The sequence below is a fragment of the Salvia splendens genome, chromosome 11 (genome assembly GCF_004379255.2).
Source record: "Salvia splendens isolate huo1 chromosome 11, SspV2, whole genome shotgun sequence".
Classification (NCBI taxonomy): Eukaryota; Viridiplantae; Streptophyta; class Magnoliopsida; order Lamiales; family Lamiaceae; genus Salvia; species Salvia splendens.
The window spans coordinates 10,712,353-10,730,724 of NC_056042.1; the positions used below are offsets into that span (position 1 = coordinate 10,712,353).

Here is an 18,372-nt window from a genome sequence, read left to right on the forward strand (position 1 = left end):
ATTTTGAGATCCTACTAAATCTCACAACTAACAAAAAGCATACAACCCCAATTTTTTAACATTTTTAAAGCAGACATAATTTGTGTAGTAATTAAGCGGTCTGCCGGTACTGGCATAGCCGACTTGGAAGGGAGGGTAGCCGCTGGGAATTGGTTCCCTCTCGGGAACTAGAACTAGGACCCAACCGGGAATGCTGACTGCCGGTGTTTGGGGCGTCGTTATCAGGATTCATTCTTTTGCTAGAGAGAGAAAATTTGTAGTAGAAAGAAAATTGAGAGAGAGGTGTGAATGAAATGTAGAGCAATGAGGCATGCATGTAGAGATGGAATAAAAATGAAAAAAATTGAGATCATCGGTTTGTTCGTCGCGCAATAGGGACCAATCATTGCCGATCTGCAGTCTCCTTGCAATGGTCCGATTGGCGCCTTATTATGAATGTTCTTAGCGGAGGATGCATTTCATGTACATTACCAGAAGTAGTAAAAAAATGGAATGATTATGGAGGGAGTATAACTAGTATCATTTTACCCTTTAATATCCTATTAATGTCAGCTAACATTCTAGATTTTTATGGTCTTTTTTTTATCTTCATGATATATTTTTTTATCATAGGCTTATTCATATTTGACCACAGTTTTGATATAAAATTATGATTTATTTTAGAGTGGACTACATAAATAGTACCCGATCTTTCACTTTTGCACATAAACGATACTTGATATTTATTTTATATCGTTTTTAGTATCTATAAATCGCAATTTCAGTACCTCGCATAAATTTCACCCTAAATTACCCCTTAAGGACAAATTAGGCAAGCGGAGATAATTTTGGAAATAAAAAGTGTCTGATTTTTGCATAAATGCACAAATTAGGCAGGTGGGGGTAATTCTGTTATATTTGATTTTATGCATAGTAACATTTGTTTTGTTTTGTTGTATTTGAATGAGAGGTGGACACCTCATCAATTCCATCTCTCTCTCACCCAAATTCCATCCACTTCACCTCTCCATCTTCCACTATCACTCTCTCACTTAAATTGCCTCCACATCTTGTCGTTTCATCTTTCACTCTCACTCTCATTCTCTCTCCCTCTCCCTCTCCCTCTCCCTCTCCATCTCCATCTCCCTTCCATTCCATCAAAGGTTCTCACGGCTGAAGAAATCGATCGCCCTGAAGAAATCGACCGCCGGTGACGGAGACGGTGTTGTGATGTTCACGTTAAATGGCGAGAAATGCCCCCCCAAAAAAAGAGGGCGGGCGTCATCTTCAAAGTAGGAAGCTTCTGGCTCTAAGTTTGGCTCCCCCTCCTCCAACGAAGCTCGACACATAATAGACGTAGATAAGGAGACGTGGGACATCTGCGGCTGTGGACAGAATATATATTCTACCCGAAGCTTGAATATAGTGAGTTTTTTTGGTTGCATTACTCGATTTTGCAGTAATCTTAAATTTAATCAGGTAGAATTCGATTCCTAGGGTTTAGGGAAGTTGGTAAGTATATTGTTGCTAGGTTTAGGTTTAGGTTTGTTAATTTCTTGCATGATTTTAGATGATGATGGTTATTTCATGGCAAATGGTTGATTTGAAGCATAGTTAAATTCACGGTACATTGTTGATTTCTACGGTTTAGTTGATTTCTAGGGTTTAGTTGATTTCAGTTTGTTGATGGTATTTTACATGCACTGTCACACAGCTAGAATGCTTGATAGGTTCAGTTTGGCCATTCACCATGGGGTATATTTGTTGGCAAAGAATATGTAGGGGGGTCTGTTGAATTACGTGGATAATTGTACTATCCGACAATTTAAACTGCTGGACTTGTCATCCATAATGCTTAAATTAGGTTACCGTAGAGAATACATTTGTGAGTTCTACTATTGTTATCTCACCCACAATCATGCATGTCATGGCATTGATGTTGGTCATCCTCTCGAACCACTTATTGATGAAGAACACTTGAAGAGATTTAAAAAAATAAGCGAACAAACTAGAGATAATTGTGCATGCTTATGTTTTGGAGATCACCGCAGCCGAAGCGAGAGCCATACAGCATAAGGACCAATAGGCGTATACAAAGGATTATTACAATCTTAAGTCGAAGGGTGCAGTGATAGAGGAAATCGACAAGCCCCCTCTAGTTGTGTCAAAACAAAAGTCGGTCAATCCCAGAATACCTTTGCTTGAGTGCTATGAGTAGGACGTAGAGTTTGAAAACTCTTTGGTGAGCAGTCTGGCTAAAGCACGTGAAGAATGGAGAAAGAGAGAGGTAGAGGAAGTAGGAAAGAAAAATATTTGATGAATGAATTTAGTGCAACTGTGGAACAGGTACTTGAAATGGGTACTGCATGTGTTATTGTTTTTGTACTAATCTGAAATTTATTTATGACTGCTACGTCTTCTTCATTTAGTAGGTGAGAGGTGATTAGCCAACCTTAAAGCCCGAAGCAACACAAGCACCAATAGTTGATAAACCTTCATCTGAGGACCTACGTTTAAGCATGGGGGTCCCTTGGGACCCCCAACAATTTCGATTACTAGTATATATTATATGCATATGATAGATAACAAAAGTCATTTACTAGCTCAGTTGGTTACGTAAGCAAATTGGATCCTGAGCTACTCGAGATTGACTCCTTCTTAGCCCCATTTCGGTAATTTATTTTTTGGATTTTTTCATAGCTAATTCATTTATGTACCCAATTACTTAAAAAGTGAATTGATAATTTAGGAGTGGCTTTCCATTTTGGTAGACGAACGGAAATGGAAATATGAGATTATTTTTTTTAGATGGATGAAAATGGAAATATGAGACTATTTTTTGTGGACGGACGGTAATAAAAAAAATATAACTATTTTCTTGTAGACCGAGGAGCAGTAATTTGGACCTCCCCCCCCCCCCCCCCCCCCCCCCCCCCCCCCCCAGTATCAAAATCATGCGTCCGCCTCTATATGCAAGTTGGGGAGCTATCCCCAAAAGAACCAGTAGTTGATGTTCAGTCAACCTTGCGGTCTGAAACAGTGGGTGTCGAGGCGGGTATCTTATTTGATAAATACTCCATTTGTCCTACTGAAGATGACTCACTTTCCTTTTAGTTTGTCTCGCCCAAGATGACCCATTATTAAAAATAGAAATCCATTTATCTCTCTCTTGTTTTATTCTCTCCACTTAATACACAAAATAAAACTACATAAAACCCCATGCCGCAATAAAACTACATAAAACCCCATGCCGCCCAAGGAATGGGTCATCTTCCTTGGAACGGATGGATTATTATGAAATGAAATTAGCAGTGTACTAACTTCATTTGATATTTTTTTTGTAGCATGGTGTGGCATAGCATGAAGTAGAGAAAACTTCTGAGGTTCCATTTAAACTTGCACAGCCACAACCACAAAATGTCGATGTTATGGCTGCCTCAAGCAGACTTCCATCTGTACAGAGTGACGTCGTTGCTAATGAGGTGGATGTACAGTCTGGCTAAAGCACGTAAACAATGAAGAATGAGAGTGGTACAGAGAGAAGTTATGAAAAATTTGATGGATGTTGAGGAGCAAGCCTCACAAGAACCAATAGTTGATAAACATTCATCTGTGCAAGTTGAGGAGCAAACCCCACAAGAACCAATAGTTGATGCTCATCCAACCGCCACAGATTGAAACAGTTAGTCATGAGGTGTGTATCTGATTTGACATTATGAAATTAACAGTTGGTAATAGTTGACGAGTGTAGTAACTTAATTTGATATTACCCTTGTCCCACTCAAGAAGGTAATTGATTTTAACGAGGAGATATGATAGAGAGATTTCTTTCCAAATATAGAAAGTGAGACAAACTAAAAAGAAAATATGGACATCTTGAGTGGGACAGTGAAAGTATTTTTTTGTAGCATGGTGTGGCAGCGCATGAAGTAGAGAAAACTTCTGAGGTTCCATTTGAACCTGCACAGCCACAACCACAGGCTGTTGATGATGATGTGGCTGTTGATGGTGATGTGGCTGTTGATGGTGATGTGGCTGCCTCAAGCAGGCTTCCATCTGTTCATGCCGTTGGTAATGATGTACTGATTGCGGTAATATTATTGTACTAAAATTGATGTTTCTTCGATTAGGGTTTAACATTGGGTACAAATGACTATGTTGTTACGTTATGTGGTGTAGTATGTTTAGGTGTCATCCGATGCACCAGGTATTGGAGTAGGGAGTGGCATGAGAACCGAGAATGAAGTGTAAAGACCCGTTTTGAATAATTTGGTGAAGCACATGAGTATTTGTTCATTGACAACTTGGCAAAAAACTGGGAGCAGTACCTTGAAAACTTGGCTGAAGGTGAAGCATGACAATAGTTCGAGGAGAACGTGGGCGGAGTTGATGTTCAAGCTTCGCAAAACTTGGCCGGTGCAGCACCTCTAGATGATAACTTGGGCGGGGGCGGACCCCAAGTTGAGGAGGAGAACCTGGCTACAGCAACGAAGAACATCATTAGATCAGCCGCCAATCAGGGTAAGGAAAACTTGGGCCCAGACAAGTGCAAGACGTTTAACTCAAATATTGTACTTGCTCGTGATAAGCCAATAATAACCATGCTGGAGGAGATTCTAACACAACAGCTGGAGCGCATACAGATCAAAGATAAATGGGTGAAGAACTACGATTTCCTGGTACCTTCTGTGATAAAGGAGATTATTGATAAAGTAGCCACTGAGTCGACCTCATGGAGATCGTTGTGGAATGGTGAGATTGAATACCAAGTAACAGGCCCTTATGGTCAATTTGTGGTGAACTTGTGAGCAAAGACATGCACGTGTAGGCTTTCGCAACTCAGAGGTATCCCATGTGTGCATGCAGCAGCATATATCTTGAAACTCAGCGATTCCATCACAGATTATGTGTTTGAATATTACTCATGGATCCGCATGTCCGCCCTCTACAAGCACGTCTTGTATCCTATCAATGGGAAGGAAATTGGTCTAGATCGTCGGAAGTTGGTTTTGAACTGGATCCCCAAACACAAAAGGATAGCGTGGCCGCCCACGTAGGCTTAGAAGAGAACAAAATCAGGTACGACACTAAGTTACCATAATTTTGTTTGTTGCATTACATAGCTTATCATGCAACCTCTAAATGTTGAAAAACACATCACCTTGATCACGTGAAGCCGGTACGATGATACAGGGCACAATAGGAGAACATGTCAAAACGATGCTCGACCACCGACTAGTCAAAGGAGTGGAGCAACTTCTAGCCAACCGCAATCTGGTGAGGGGCATCTTCAAGTGGATCAACTTCCGCACCGCGGGCTGCTCCGGTCGGTTAAGCACCAGCAGCAGAGACAGGGCAGCCTGCTCGGGGACATCGGAAGCGGCAGATCTAGCTCGTCCAGTAAGAAACACCAGGAGGGCTTAGAGGTGTGGCTGTCGCAGAAACGCCGATTAAACTTGTGGGTGTCAATATGGGATTTTTTTTGTGCTGTTGTGTTTCGTTTTGTGAACATTACTTACAATCTGGTTTTTTTGTCTTGAAATTTACGGACTTCGATTGGAACCTAGCATTTTAGGTGGTTTTTTTATTGTTTTGGGACATGGTATCCCCGTGGTGATGGCAGACTAATGATGATTTTTGTTGGGTTTGTTGTGTGCATCTACTACCCAGCTTTCGTTTGTTATATGCACATTAATCTATATTTTATGGTGATAACCTTTACATATATTTTTTTGGCTTTCATGTTTGATATGTTCTTCTTTTCACAATCATTTTAGGGTGTTGAATATGAAATTTCCATGGATTGCAGGGGCATAAGTAATGGTATTATAATAATGAGTGCCAATATTGATATTAACATAACGAACATGAGTATCATTAATGATATTTGCAAACAAAGTGGGTATCATAAACGATATGTGTAGTAAAAACAGTAAATGATACTTCCTCTGTCCCACAAGAATATGCACTCTTTCCTTTTTAGTCCGTCCCACAAGAATATGCAATTTCTAATTTTGGAATCTCATTTCACTCTAATAAGGTGGGGCTCATTCTCCACTAACAAAACTTTAATTACTTTTTCTCTATACTTCTCTCTTACTTTCCCAATTTTGCATTAAAACTCGTGTCAAACCCAAAGTGCATATTCTTTGGGGATGGAGGGAGTATATTCCAGATACACTATGATATAATATGTACGGGTATCACCATTGATATTTTTTACATAACATCATTCAATCCTAACTTCCAACTTCCAACTTCCAACTTCCAACAGCCATTCAACGCATTGAATCCAACTAACAACCAACTCATTCAATACATCCAATTGTTCTAACATAAATACACAATCTGCAAACTTCAATATTCAAATTTACAAACAATGGATGAGAAAGGGGAACATAATTCTAATGGAGGCAAAATCTCTAAGAAAAAGTTGAAGAGCATCCTCGCAAGATTAAAGCGGCCAAAAAATAGGACGAAAGAAACAAGAACTACTGAGGTTTGTTTGTCTGCTCGGGTTTCAGAAACTAATGGAAAAATCACACGTATCTCAAACTTAACTATGAAATTGGAAGAATAATCACACAATGGAATGGGCTATTGACATACAGGATTGGTTTGAAAAAGAAGAATAAAGTCACAGATAAAAGGACTATGGTAATTGATGTATCACAATCCCATAGGGTCCAGAGGATTCGCTAGATCACAAGGTCTAGGAGATCGTGGAACCTTCTGAATTCGGTCATTGGACACACACTTTTCCCGCTTCAAAACCTCAACCCACTGCACTATTGGCTAGTATAGGGAAGTAAAGGATCGATCCCACGAGGACGGATGTGTTAGCATACATTTAGAGGGTTTTGGGAGGGTTAGCTGCTGCCACGCAACAAGTGGGTCGAGAATTTTAAACTACTGGGTCACGAGATTTAAAGCACTTCAAGTACTAGACCTAAGAACAGAGACACACAAACACATTCATGATCCAAAAACTTGAAATTAACTACAGAGGGTTCATCAAACTACTAGGTCAAGTAAAAAGGTTTCCTAGAATGGTTAGACAAAAGAGCATGAGAAAGCAGTGGGACAGATTCCCGATTTAGCAACTATGACAAAGAAAGCTGCAAAAGCAAACAAACAACGGATCTGGGTCTAACTACCAACGATCTTCATCTTCTTCAGCAAATAAACATGAACATGAACAAACAAAGCATCAAAAACAGAGTAAACATGGATTAGATCTCAGACATTACGATTAAGCAGAAAACTATCAGATCTAAGCTACCAGGTCGAGTAAATCGAAAGCAACAGACATAGCCATGCAGATCCAACAAGTACATATCAGATTCATCTCTCTAAACCACATCCACTTCAGATCCAACCGATCCAAACTCAACAACACCCAGATCCATATCCATCTACTCCGATTCAAACAATTCCACAACTAACAATTCAACAGTTAATTGCGAAAAGCATCCAAAATCAGTAAAACTCACATCAAACATTAGAAACCAAAGTAAAACAGAAAACTGAAACTGCCATAACCACGGAAATAAGGTTCGAACACACAAACAGTCGCCGAGCTTCCGACAAAGAAGTTCATGGCGAAAGATAAAACAACGGAAAAGTAAATGATTGTATCTTCGCCTCGTGAAGACGGTGTTACACCACAGAAACTAACTACCGTCAAGCCTGCCCAGAATTTCCCATAGTTGCCAAGTGCGTGTGAAATGAGATAACTAGAAATGAAACTAAGGAGACTAAACTTGACGGTGAGAAGTGGAAGATCATCCCTCTTTCTTCAAAGGAATTGTCCCTTTATATAGTTGAGGCTCAGATCCTTATGTCACTCCTTCTTCATGATTTGTCCTTTATGCCCTTGATCTTTTTTTATTTGCTCCTTGCTCCACTTTTGCTTTCTGCCAGCGTCTTTGTCATTTTTTCGGTCTGGTAGTTTGCTGGCGCTTTTAACTTCATTTCCCTCCTTTTTCTCTGCCTCGGGTAATTTGTATGCACTTCCTGGGTCCGACAGATTTTACACGCACCTGAACTTACAAACACTTATTAGTTCACTGAATTTACAGAATTTAACCCCATAACCAATGCATGAAATGAGCCTTATCAAAGAACAACAACAAGATCCATTTATATGTAGCCTACATAATCATGTAAGAATACTTGTTCATTTGGTTTAATAAAAGTATTTACAAATTTAATTCGTATTTTATCATCACCAATAGTACCAAAATAATAACAAATATGATTGTCTTCCCCATATCCACTTAACACAATTGTATTACAACCCAAACAAAATTCACTAACACTTAGCTTACAATCGTCGGATCTAATTTACCAAACTAATAACCATAGCACCAATTGCAACAACTAAAGAATAACAACCAACACAAACAAGAAAATTTTCTTTCCCTTTCCATCCAGCTCCCACTGCCACACCACACTTTAGATCTACACAACTTTGTGATTCAACTTCGTCAACGTCCTCTCGTCGAATCTGCGCAACAGAATCCCTGTGCGTCAACTTCGGATAACACCAACGAAAAAAATTATGACCCCCAACCTTACCTTTCTTCTGGCAAACGAAGTACAACATACCGTAAGATTCTCGTCTTGCATTGGCCACTATTTTGGGACTTGCTCTTTGGTGATACCAACAGTTTTCGTACTCAAATCTCAGCCAACGACACCCATTTCTTCATTCACCTAAGTAACTTTCGTAACTAACGTAACTACTTTACACCCTAGACATTGACGCCATTGAAGATCGACGTGTCGTCGTATATCTTCGAAAAATTAGATGAAGAAACAAAGAAGAAGGAAGAAAAGGGGAGCGACACTGAGCCAAATATATATATAGAGAAGATTAATCTGACTTGGTGCTAAAATCCATAAATAGGAGTCTGACATCTCTACACAATAATATTGACATTAATTGTAATTCTAAAATCGCCCCCTCTGGGACATGGATGTCATTCAGAATTGAAAAAAAAAAGGAGTATTTTAGTAGCGATGTATAAAAAATGATATAAAATAAAAATTAAATATTATTTATGTGAAAAAGTCAATGACCATTTATTATTTATAATTCGCTATTTATTTTAATAATAATAATTTATTTATTTATTTTTATATCTATCATTTTTTACTTTTGAGTCAAGATAAAAATCTAAAGATGCTACATTTTGAAAAAAAAGAAACTAAGAATATGATCGACTTCCATCCATCCGTACACTACGTTTTGGTGAACAAATCAGTATGATCAACAGAATTTTAGTGTGAAGATATTTTGCATAAATTCAAAGTAATACTATATCATAAGAGCATCCACAATAGGAAGGACTTCCCCACGGACTAGCACTATGACTTCCCAAAAAACACCTTCTGCCACGTCACTAGTACTTCTCACCCCACTGCCACATCACTAGGACTTCCCACTGCACAATAGTGGACTAGCACTAGGACTTCCCAACAAACAAATTCACATTTAATGTACGGAATTTAAATACGGAATTAAAATTTCAACACGAATACAGAGAAAATGCAATCACAATTTCATTAAATTAAAACAATAAAAAAGTAAAATTAACAAAAAAACAATTTCAAGAAATTACATTATAAATATCAACATGCATTCTTCCACGCGCACAACTCTTCAATTATATCCTGCTGGAGTCGAATATGGGATTCTTGTTGGCGCATGTCGGCATGGGCTTGGAGCCTCCCGGCATCATCATGAGGTATCCCCATTCGTACATTAGCGGTGGCCACGCCGTGGGTTGGCCCGGCGGCATCTTCATTGGTCCAATCAGTCAGTTCTGGACTTTCTTGTTCGACGATCATGTTGTGCATGATAAACATGCGTACATGATATCAACAATGCAGTCGTCATACCACAAACGGATTGGACCCTTCACCGCCGCCTATCGAGCCTGAAGCACACCAAATGCCCGCTCCACATCCTTGCTCGCTGACTCCTGTCGGCTCGCAAAGTAGACCTTCTTATCTTCGAGCGGACATCTGATTGTCTTCACAAAGATGGGTCACCTAGGGTATATCCCATCCGCCAAATAGTAGCCCATATGATGTTGGTTGCCGTTGGCGACAAAACTGATGGCCGGACCAACGCCCTGGCACTGCTCGTTGAAAAGGGGCGACGACTGGAGGACGTTGACGTCGTTGTTCCCTCCGACTACCCCAAAATATGCATGCCAAATCTAAAGCCGGTAGTCAGCTACCGCTTCGAGGATCATCGTGGGATTCTTGCCTTTAAAGTCGGTCGTGTAGTGACCCTTCCAGGCGGTGGGGCAGTGATAAGTCGTATTCTAGGCCTTGGTTACTGGTCAGTATGATGTGCATATTTGAACTTTATCTGCAAAACAAGTTGCTTAAGCGTGCAGGTTGAGTGTTCTAACCAGTAGGGAAGCTTCGGAATAACTCAAGTGAAAAGGGTGTCAGGATGTTGCTATCCTGATCAGTATACATGCTAAAACGGTTCGAGATGGAGAAGACGGATAGCTGAGGATGATTACCCACAATTAAGGGCAAATGAGTCATCTTGCAATAAGGATTTACCCTAAAATCAAGGGTAAGCCTCCCTATAAAATGAACCCACTTGGAGAGAAAAAGATATATCTATTTTCACCATCATCACTTTTAGGTAGATTTCTCTCGGTAGTTCAGTTCTTCAGCCCAGTACAGTTTCTCAATCCTCAACACAACCATGATTACCTGAGTTCCAGAAGCTCCCGGAGTTCCAGTCATCCTCGTTCCAGCCAGCAAGATCATAGTTTAGGAGTTCCATCGCCCGGAGTGGCAAACACTTTTATTTCGCTTTCGTAGTTTAAATTTCTTGTTTTTCTTCACGATAGATCTGTGTTGCTTTTGATTTTCACGGCTTAGAACTACTTTGTTTGCATATCCGAACTTGTTTTATGCTATGAAATTGTTTTCTGTTCAGTTTACCTCGCTAATCTCTTTTCCTTCTGCCTAGTTAGCTTAGATCTAGAGTTTCTGGTTGTTTTAAGTGTTAAATCGGTTGTTGCTGTTTTCGTCGTACTTTTCTCTGAGTTAGTACAGTCGGGAACTGTTTGATTGTGAAGTAAATCGTTGCATACAAAGTCTAGTTTGAGTTTCGATTCGTTTTCATGTTGACCGGTATGCGGAGTTACAGTGTTGGTGTTTGATTTCAGATTTGGAATTTTTATTTGTGGATCTGTGTTCGTGAGTTGTTATTCTGTGTTTTACGTGGAGAATCTGGAGTTGTCATTTAATTTTGATCAAGTGTGTTGAAGAAGATGATGTCCATGTCAATAGTTGGGGACCACTTTTACTTTTTAGATGCTTTTTGCCTTTTGTCCTTCACTTTTAGTTTGTACTCTGCAGATCTGTCAGCCTAGTCACACAATTCCCACTACCTTCGGATATTCCGTTTGGCCCAAAATAGAAACCCAGTACTTCTCGAATATTTTCTGTTACACCATGATTACCCATTTCCACGTACACAGCTGCACCTCTAGACTTCTCCCCCATTCTAGTCAGTAGGATACTACTTTTAAATTCTTGCCTAGGTAGAGACTCAACCCGAGCGTGGTAGCTAACCAAACCCTCCAGAATATCACCGCAATAGTTTTAGCGCACCATCTCTGTGGGATTCGACCCCTACCTTCACTATACTACCCAGTAGAAGAGGGTTGGGGATTCTTTGAAAGCAGGTTCTAGGCTAGCGGGGATTCTTATACTGATCAGTAGGATAGATCCTTGCTTGAGCGACACCTACGCAAACCAGGAGATCTTTCAGGCAGTTCTTCCACTCCCAATGCATGCAATCTATACTTCCCAACATCCTAGGAAACCCGTGCACCGCCCTATGCATATCCATCAGTTCCTGGCAGTCTTGGGGGGTAGGCTTCCGCAGGTACCTCTCCCTGAATATTTGAATGACGCCCTGACAAAAATACTTGAGATAGTAACGGGCAGTCGTCTTGCCGATGTGGAGATACTCGTCGAACATGTCGGTCGCGCCTCCATAGGTCAACTGCCTAATTGCAGCAGTGCACTTCTGTGTAGGCGAGTGACCGGGTCTGCCACTCGCATCCTCCCTGAATCGGAAGTACTTGTACCGACGCTCTAAAACGTTCACGAGACGCATAAATAGATTCTGGTGCATCCTAAAACGCGGCCGGAAGAAGTTGTCCCCAAATCGCGGCTGCTCAGCGAAATAGTCGTCAAACAACCATTGGTGTGCAGTGACATGGTCGCGGTGTACTACAGCTCGATGCTGGATGGGGCGAGGTACCGCCGGCTGCTGCTGCTGCAAGGCCTCCCTCATCAGGTGATTTATCTCAACGGACGTATAGGCCCGTATCTGTTCGCGGATTTGCCGCGCCGCTTCACCATCCCAGTCACTACCAACCGTACCATTACCATCCGCACCACCACTACCACTAGCCATTTCGAGATGTCGAGAACGGTAGAGTGAAAGAAGAGAAACTCGTTAATACAAGTGGTGCAAATGAAAACGAACCGAAACAAGCCGTATATTTAGAGTTTAAAAAAAACAAAAAAACGGTCTCGTCTGTGAGCTCGTCCGTCGGGTGCTCGCAATAGCGGACGAGACGGCGGACGAGCTGACGGACGAGGGGTCGTTCGCCCAGCTCATCTGCGACGCTCTCGCCGGTTGCAATAGTGGACAAGCGCGACGGACGAGCGGCTCACCGGTCGGTCATCCGCCGACTCGTCCACTATTGTGGATGATCTCGCTACGAACATTTTAATAGAGAAATAGGAGTACTAGATAAGGAGAAATCCTTCGTATTTCCCGTGGTTGGGAGAAAAAATTCAGCTGTCCGAACATACCACGTGGCAGTATGACATGGACATTATTGTAAAATTTGGAAACAATCCAAAAATTAAGATTAGCTTTAGTATAATGAATGCATATCTATTTGACCAAATTCTTCCACTATGAACTACAAATTATTTCGTCCTTTTATATTTCAAATTTTAAGAATAATTTAAATATATAAAATCTATGTAATAAGTATCTTATTATATTTTGATTCTAGAGTTTTTTTATGGGATGGTAATGATAATTTAATATAATAAAATCAATTTTTATGTAATTTTCTTATTATTAGCCACTTATATATTTATATAATTATAATAAGTATAAGTATAAGAATTTTGTTTTTGATTTAAGGTTATGATTTTTTGAAATTTAATAGTATAATTATTCATTTGTATTTTTTTTTGCATACATATAAAATAGTAATAAATAAGTAAACAACAAATTTAAGTTATCATTAAATTAACTGTGCGAAAAAAAACACAAATAAAAATATAACTATAATTATATTGTAAATAAAATTCAGTGGCTTTACATTAACTATGCGAAATTAGGAATGATTATATAGTTTCATTCTTAAATTATTTAACTATTGCACTTATATGAAAATTATATTCAGTAAATGACCTTAATTAAATCCTCGTTTGTATTCTTATTGATAACTAATTTTGTGACAAAAGATGTAAGTATGTTATACATGTATTCATTCATTATATTAAATATAGGTATTTCTATATTTTTGGATTGTTTCCAAATTTTACAATAATGTCCATTATTAGAAAAAAATTAAAATATTCAGTTTAAACTTCTATAATTCATTTGTTAAAATATTATTAGTGGGACATACCGTGTCATATTCCCAGGTGTATGCCCGTACCCTGAGTTTTTTCTCCGTGGTTGGGCAACAAATTCGCGATTTCTTCTGCACACTCGTTTCCATTTCTCTCTTTTGCTTTCAGGTAAATTCTTTCTCGTATTTTTCTTCGTCCATTATTTTTTATTCCGTTTACAGCTCATTACGATTAAGTAATTAAGAATTTCTCTGATCTCGCTGCGTATTCCAGCGCGATCGGTTGATTTTCTTTAATTGGGTTTTTTTTTCTTTTTCTGGGTTGCCCACTTTATTTGAAGCTTTACATTCTGCCCAGCTAAAAAAATTTGTCAACTGACTCAATTTGTTTCTCTGTAGGGTTTTTTTAATCTTGATTAATGTGGAATTTGTGTTTCTTGCTTTCAAGAATCTTCCGTTGGGATGATTTTATTAAATTTAAGATAACAAAAACGGCTCGATTTTATGAATTGGGTTAATTAAGTTGCAATTTGGTGTAAAAAGATGACATTTTTATGAATGGTATAAAAAATGGTAATATTTGATTGACATTTTTTGAGGGGTCGATTTTGGTGAATTTTGTGTTTAGGAATACTTGTGGTTGGTGATTGAGGTAGAAAAAACAGCGAAAACGTAAAAAAAATTGTGAATGGCTGAGCATTTGGTGGTGAATATGAAGCAGCTGCCAAAGCCTGATGTAGTTGAGCATAGCCAACCGGTTGCTCATGCCGTTTTGTGTGGTTCTGCGGGGAATAAGTCTGAGCTGGTTGGGCCGTCGTCATTGTCAGCACCGGAGGATGAGAAAGTGGTAGTGGTGGTGGAGAGTGAGGATGTAGACGAGGAGGCGCCTCTGATAGGGATAGGGGAGTGCAGGATTTGCCAGGAGGAGGATTCGGTGAATAATTTGGAGACTCCTTGTGCTTGCAGTGGGAGCCTCAAGGTAAATGCAATGGCCCTTTTCGCATTGTTTGTGTTGAAATTGAGTGTTACTATATTCCTGAAATGTGTTTCTAGTTGTAGTTAGGGCTTCGAGGTTTGATCCTTGTAGTGAAGTGAGTGCGAATGTCTAACTTGGAACGAAGTTGAGTTCTTGATATTATCAATTCGAATGTTCAATATATTGTTTGCAATATTGATTTTATCATCCCATGATTCTTAAATTGCATAGCATTATTTTCCATTTAAAAGATTAAAGCAAGTGTTGTGGATGGAATCGAGAAAATGAACTGTTCGACTTTCACAACATTATGCTAGCTAGAAAAGTTTTGCGTATTTGACGAGCTGTGTAGAAAGTAACTTCTTTTTTATCATGTTTGATTCACGGGCTCACACTTTCCTATGATTATTCCATTTCTTGATGATGCTTTTCCCTCGCCTCTTAAAGAGAAGGTTAAAATTAACCTAGCTAATTGTTTTAACTGATTGTTCGCAGTATGCTCACCACAAATGTGTTCAGCACTGGTGCAACGAGAAAGGAGACATTACTTGTGAGATCTGCCATCAGGTATGTGATTATTCTGCACCCCGCACTTTTGTCAGTTAGCAGCGTATGTTTAGTTTCTTACTTTCTTATATTACACCGCAACTTTCTATGCTTGATTTAAACTTTAGGAATATTTCATATGATAGTTTCCATAGAGCATGTTTTACTTCACTTGAGACATTCAAGCTTCCATTGATCGAGTAGAAATCACAGTAGTTTTCTAGTTCTTCATTTGGATGTGATTAACTCATGCACTTGTTTGCTGCACTTACTAAACTGAAGTTGAGTTTTTTCTATGTTGCTTTCGAAGAAAAAGGACAGTAAGTTTCCGGTGCTGCTCACTGATGCTTTCTTATTCCAACGGAGGATTAGATTTTATTTGATGTTAGTCCAGTAGTTTCCTGAAGTGTAATTTTTTAGCATAATATTCTCTCTCAATGATGACTTGTGTTAATTTGCAGCCATATCAATCTGGTTATACTGCTCCTGCACGTCCTCCACCGGATGAAACTAGCATTGATATCGGGTGAGTAATGTTTATGCAAGAAGCTTTGCTACTTGAACCAGCTAGAAGGAGAAAAGTGGTTCAGTACAAAATTTTGATGCTTAACAGTAAATGTGCAAATTCTGATTTGGCATGTTTTAATCTCTCGCTAGGGGTGTCTGGCGAATCTCAGGCACTCCCCTGGATATGCACGACCCTCGGCTGCTGGCCATTGCTGAGGCTGAGCGCCAGCTTTTTGAAGCCGACTATGATGATTATAACAGTGCAAGCAACAATGGCACAACATTTTGCCGTTCGGCTGCTCTAATTGTAGGGCTCACCATTTCTAACTTTGTCCTTTATCAATGTGTACTTTAACTTCTTGATACACCCGTTTCAAAATTAGCGAAAATTTGTAACGTAGCTGCTGACATTTTGGCAGTTGATTGGCCTTCTGCTACTGAGACATGCTCTATCCATCACCGATGATGGAGATAGTGAAGGAGACGATGACGCTTCCACCTTTTTCTCGGTGAGTATATTTGCAAAAACTATGCATCTATGTTGTAATCATACAATCTCTATATCTTTTTTACTGCAGCTGTTCTTGCTCCGAGCCGTCAGTTTTCTCTTGCCTTGCTACATCATGATCTGGGCCGTAAGTATCTTGCAGCGCCGCAGGCAAAGACAGGCAAGTACTTCTATCGCCAAAATTAAATCAAGAAAATCGTGCTACGAGCTCTCTATTTATGAAATTCTTCTATTTTTCTGGCATAGGAGGCTGCGGCTCTGGCAGCTGCTCGGTTTGCTATTGTCGTGCAAGCTGCACAAAGCAGGGGTCTCCTCGTTGCCTCAGCTGCACCCGCAATCGCTTCACAGGCTACTCCTCACCTCGAACACGCCTGATTGATTTAAGTGGGAGTTGTACCTTCTCTTTCATTTCCTTACAGTGTGTATATGCATATGTATGTTTTTAGTCAGATTGACATATATGATAATGCACTTGAAAACCTAGCAATCGTCGCATTTTTATGGTAAGTGAGCTTGAATTTATTTTACCGGTGATCGGGAAGGTCTACAAGGCTCGTGTCCATGTCCCGCGTAGGATGAGTAGGTGTGCACCTCGCGGCTAGATGTTCTCGGAAGGTCATGTCACATGTGGTGGATATTACAGCCAATGTGTATATTTTAAGTAATGTGATCAGAGCATCCACAATGAGGCGCCCTATAGTCCGCCCTATAGGGCGCCCTATTCCCCATCACATCAGCATTTTATCCTCCTACCCATTCACCAGCAGTGGGATGCTCTATAGGCTGCTCTAAGCATTTTATTTATTTGAATATTTAAAACACTACAAAAATTGGGAAAAAAAAAACTTCATTTCATTGAAAGTTCGAAGGTTACAGTACGAAACAAAAAAACTACAAATTCTCAATGGCGGTTACGGTTTCAAACTTCTTCAATAATGTCGCTCATGAGCTGAGCATGGTCTTGTTGGTTGCGCCTTGAGGTCTGTCTAGATAGAACCTCATTGAAACCCATTGGTAATCCTCGAACGTGGGACGGGGTCGTCGTGCTGGAGCTAGATCCACCTTCATCATCGCCCAAATCGGTGATTCTTCCACCTTCGTGTTCGACTATCATGTTATGCAAGATGATGCACGCATATATGACATCGGCGATGACTTCCTTGAACCAGAAACGCGCCGGACCTTTCACTATTGCCCACCGCGCTTAGAGCACACCAAATGCCCGCTCCACATCCTTCCGCGCAGCCTCCTGCTTTTGCGCAAACAAAACTCTCCTGTCACCCATTGGGCAACTGATCGTCTTCACAAAAACAGGTCACCTTGGGTATATGCCATCAGCCAAGTAGTGCCCCATCTAATATTGACGTCTGTTGGCAGTGAACTCGATGGTCGGGCCGTTGCCATTGCATTGTTCGGTGAAGAGGTTGGATGAGTTGAGGACGTTGATGTCGTTGTTCAACCCCGCTACACCGAAGTAAGCATGTCAGATCCAGAGCGGATGGTCAGCGACGGCTTCGAGTATCATCGTCGGGTGGCTGCCCTTGTATCCACTAGTAAATTAGTCTCTCCACGCTGTCGGGCAATTCTTCCACTCCCAGTGCATACAATCGATGCTCCCTAACATTCCAGGAAAGCCGTGCGCCGTCTCGTGCATCTTCATCAGGGCCTGGCAATCCTCAGCAGTCGGCTTTCGCAAATATGTGTTGCTATAAGCCTCCACAACTCCCCTACAAAAATTCTTCAGGCACTGGCGGCCAGTTGTCTCCCCGACGCGAAGGTACTCGTCGAACATGTCCGTCGTGGTGTCGTAGGCCAACTGCCGGAGCACAACCGTGCACTTCTACAAAGGCGTAAGTCCGGGTCTGCCGATGCCATCTTCCCGATACTGGAAGTATTCATTACGTGCCTCGAATGTTTGGACAATGCTGAGAAAAAGATCTCGCCGCATTCTAAAAAGGCGGTGAAAAACCGTCGTGCCCCACCGTGGTTGCTCGGCAAAATAGTCTGCGAACAGACGTTGGTGAGCTACGTCGTGCTCGCGGCGGACAAACGTCCGACGTTGAATCGCCCTCAGGATCTGCGCCGCCGCCTCGGCCTGCTCTGCCGCTTCGCGCTCCATTTCGGCCAAGCATTCCGCTGCAGCCTCATGAACGCAATCGGATAAGGCCCGAATAATGCCCTCCGATGTACTCCAGTCGTCGCCGAGT

The 18,372-nt window shown here is 40.7% G+C and overlaps 2 protein-coding genes and 1 long non-coding RNA gene across 9 annotated transcripts in view; all 3 read left to right on the forward strand.

Moving 5' to 3' along the window:
• Positions 1 to 18,372, forward strand: part of LOC121755480 (40S ribosomal protein S9-2) — a 458,258-nt gene that overhangs the window by 387,868 nt on the left and 52,018 nt on the right. The window lies entirely within an intron of this gene.
• Positions 967 to 5,704, forward strand: LOC121755485. Of its 2 annotated transcripts, none has more exons than XR_006040754.1 (4): positions 967 to 1,404; positions 3,324 to 4,070; positions 4,159 to 5,058; positions 5,156 to 5,704. It is a non-coding gene; the product is annotated as an uncharacterized LOC121755485 (long non-coding RNA). The 2 variants fall into 2 exon arrangements; XR_006040755.1 differs by having other exon boundaries at positions 5,173 to 5,704.
• On the forward strand, positions 13,677 to 16,648 carry LOC121755470. Of its 6 annotated transcripts, none has more exons than XM_042150763.1 (8): positions 13,677 to 13,797; positions 14,257 to 14,607; positions 15,100 to 15,171; positions 15,612 to 15,676; positions 15,808 to 15,964; positions 16,077 to 16,166; positions 16,236 to 16,325; positions 16,412 to 16,648. In XM_042150763.1, the coding sequence occupies exons 2-8, from the start codon at positions 14,317 to 14,319 to the stop codon at positions 16,538 to 16,540; spliced, it is 894 nt and encodes a 297-aa protein (XP_042006697.1). In that variant the 5' UTR covers positions 13,677 to 13,797; positions 14,257 to 14,316; the 3' UTR covers positions 16,541 to 16,648. The 6 variants fall into 6 exon arrangements, with proteins under 6 accessions (XP_042006697.1, XP_042006698.1, XP_042006695.1 ...); XM_042150764.1 differs by having other exon boundaries at positions 16,415 to 16,648; XM_042150761.1 differs by having other exon boundaries at positions 16,077 to 16,325.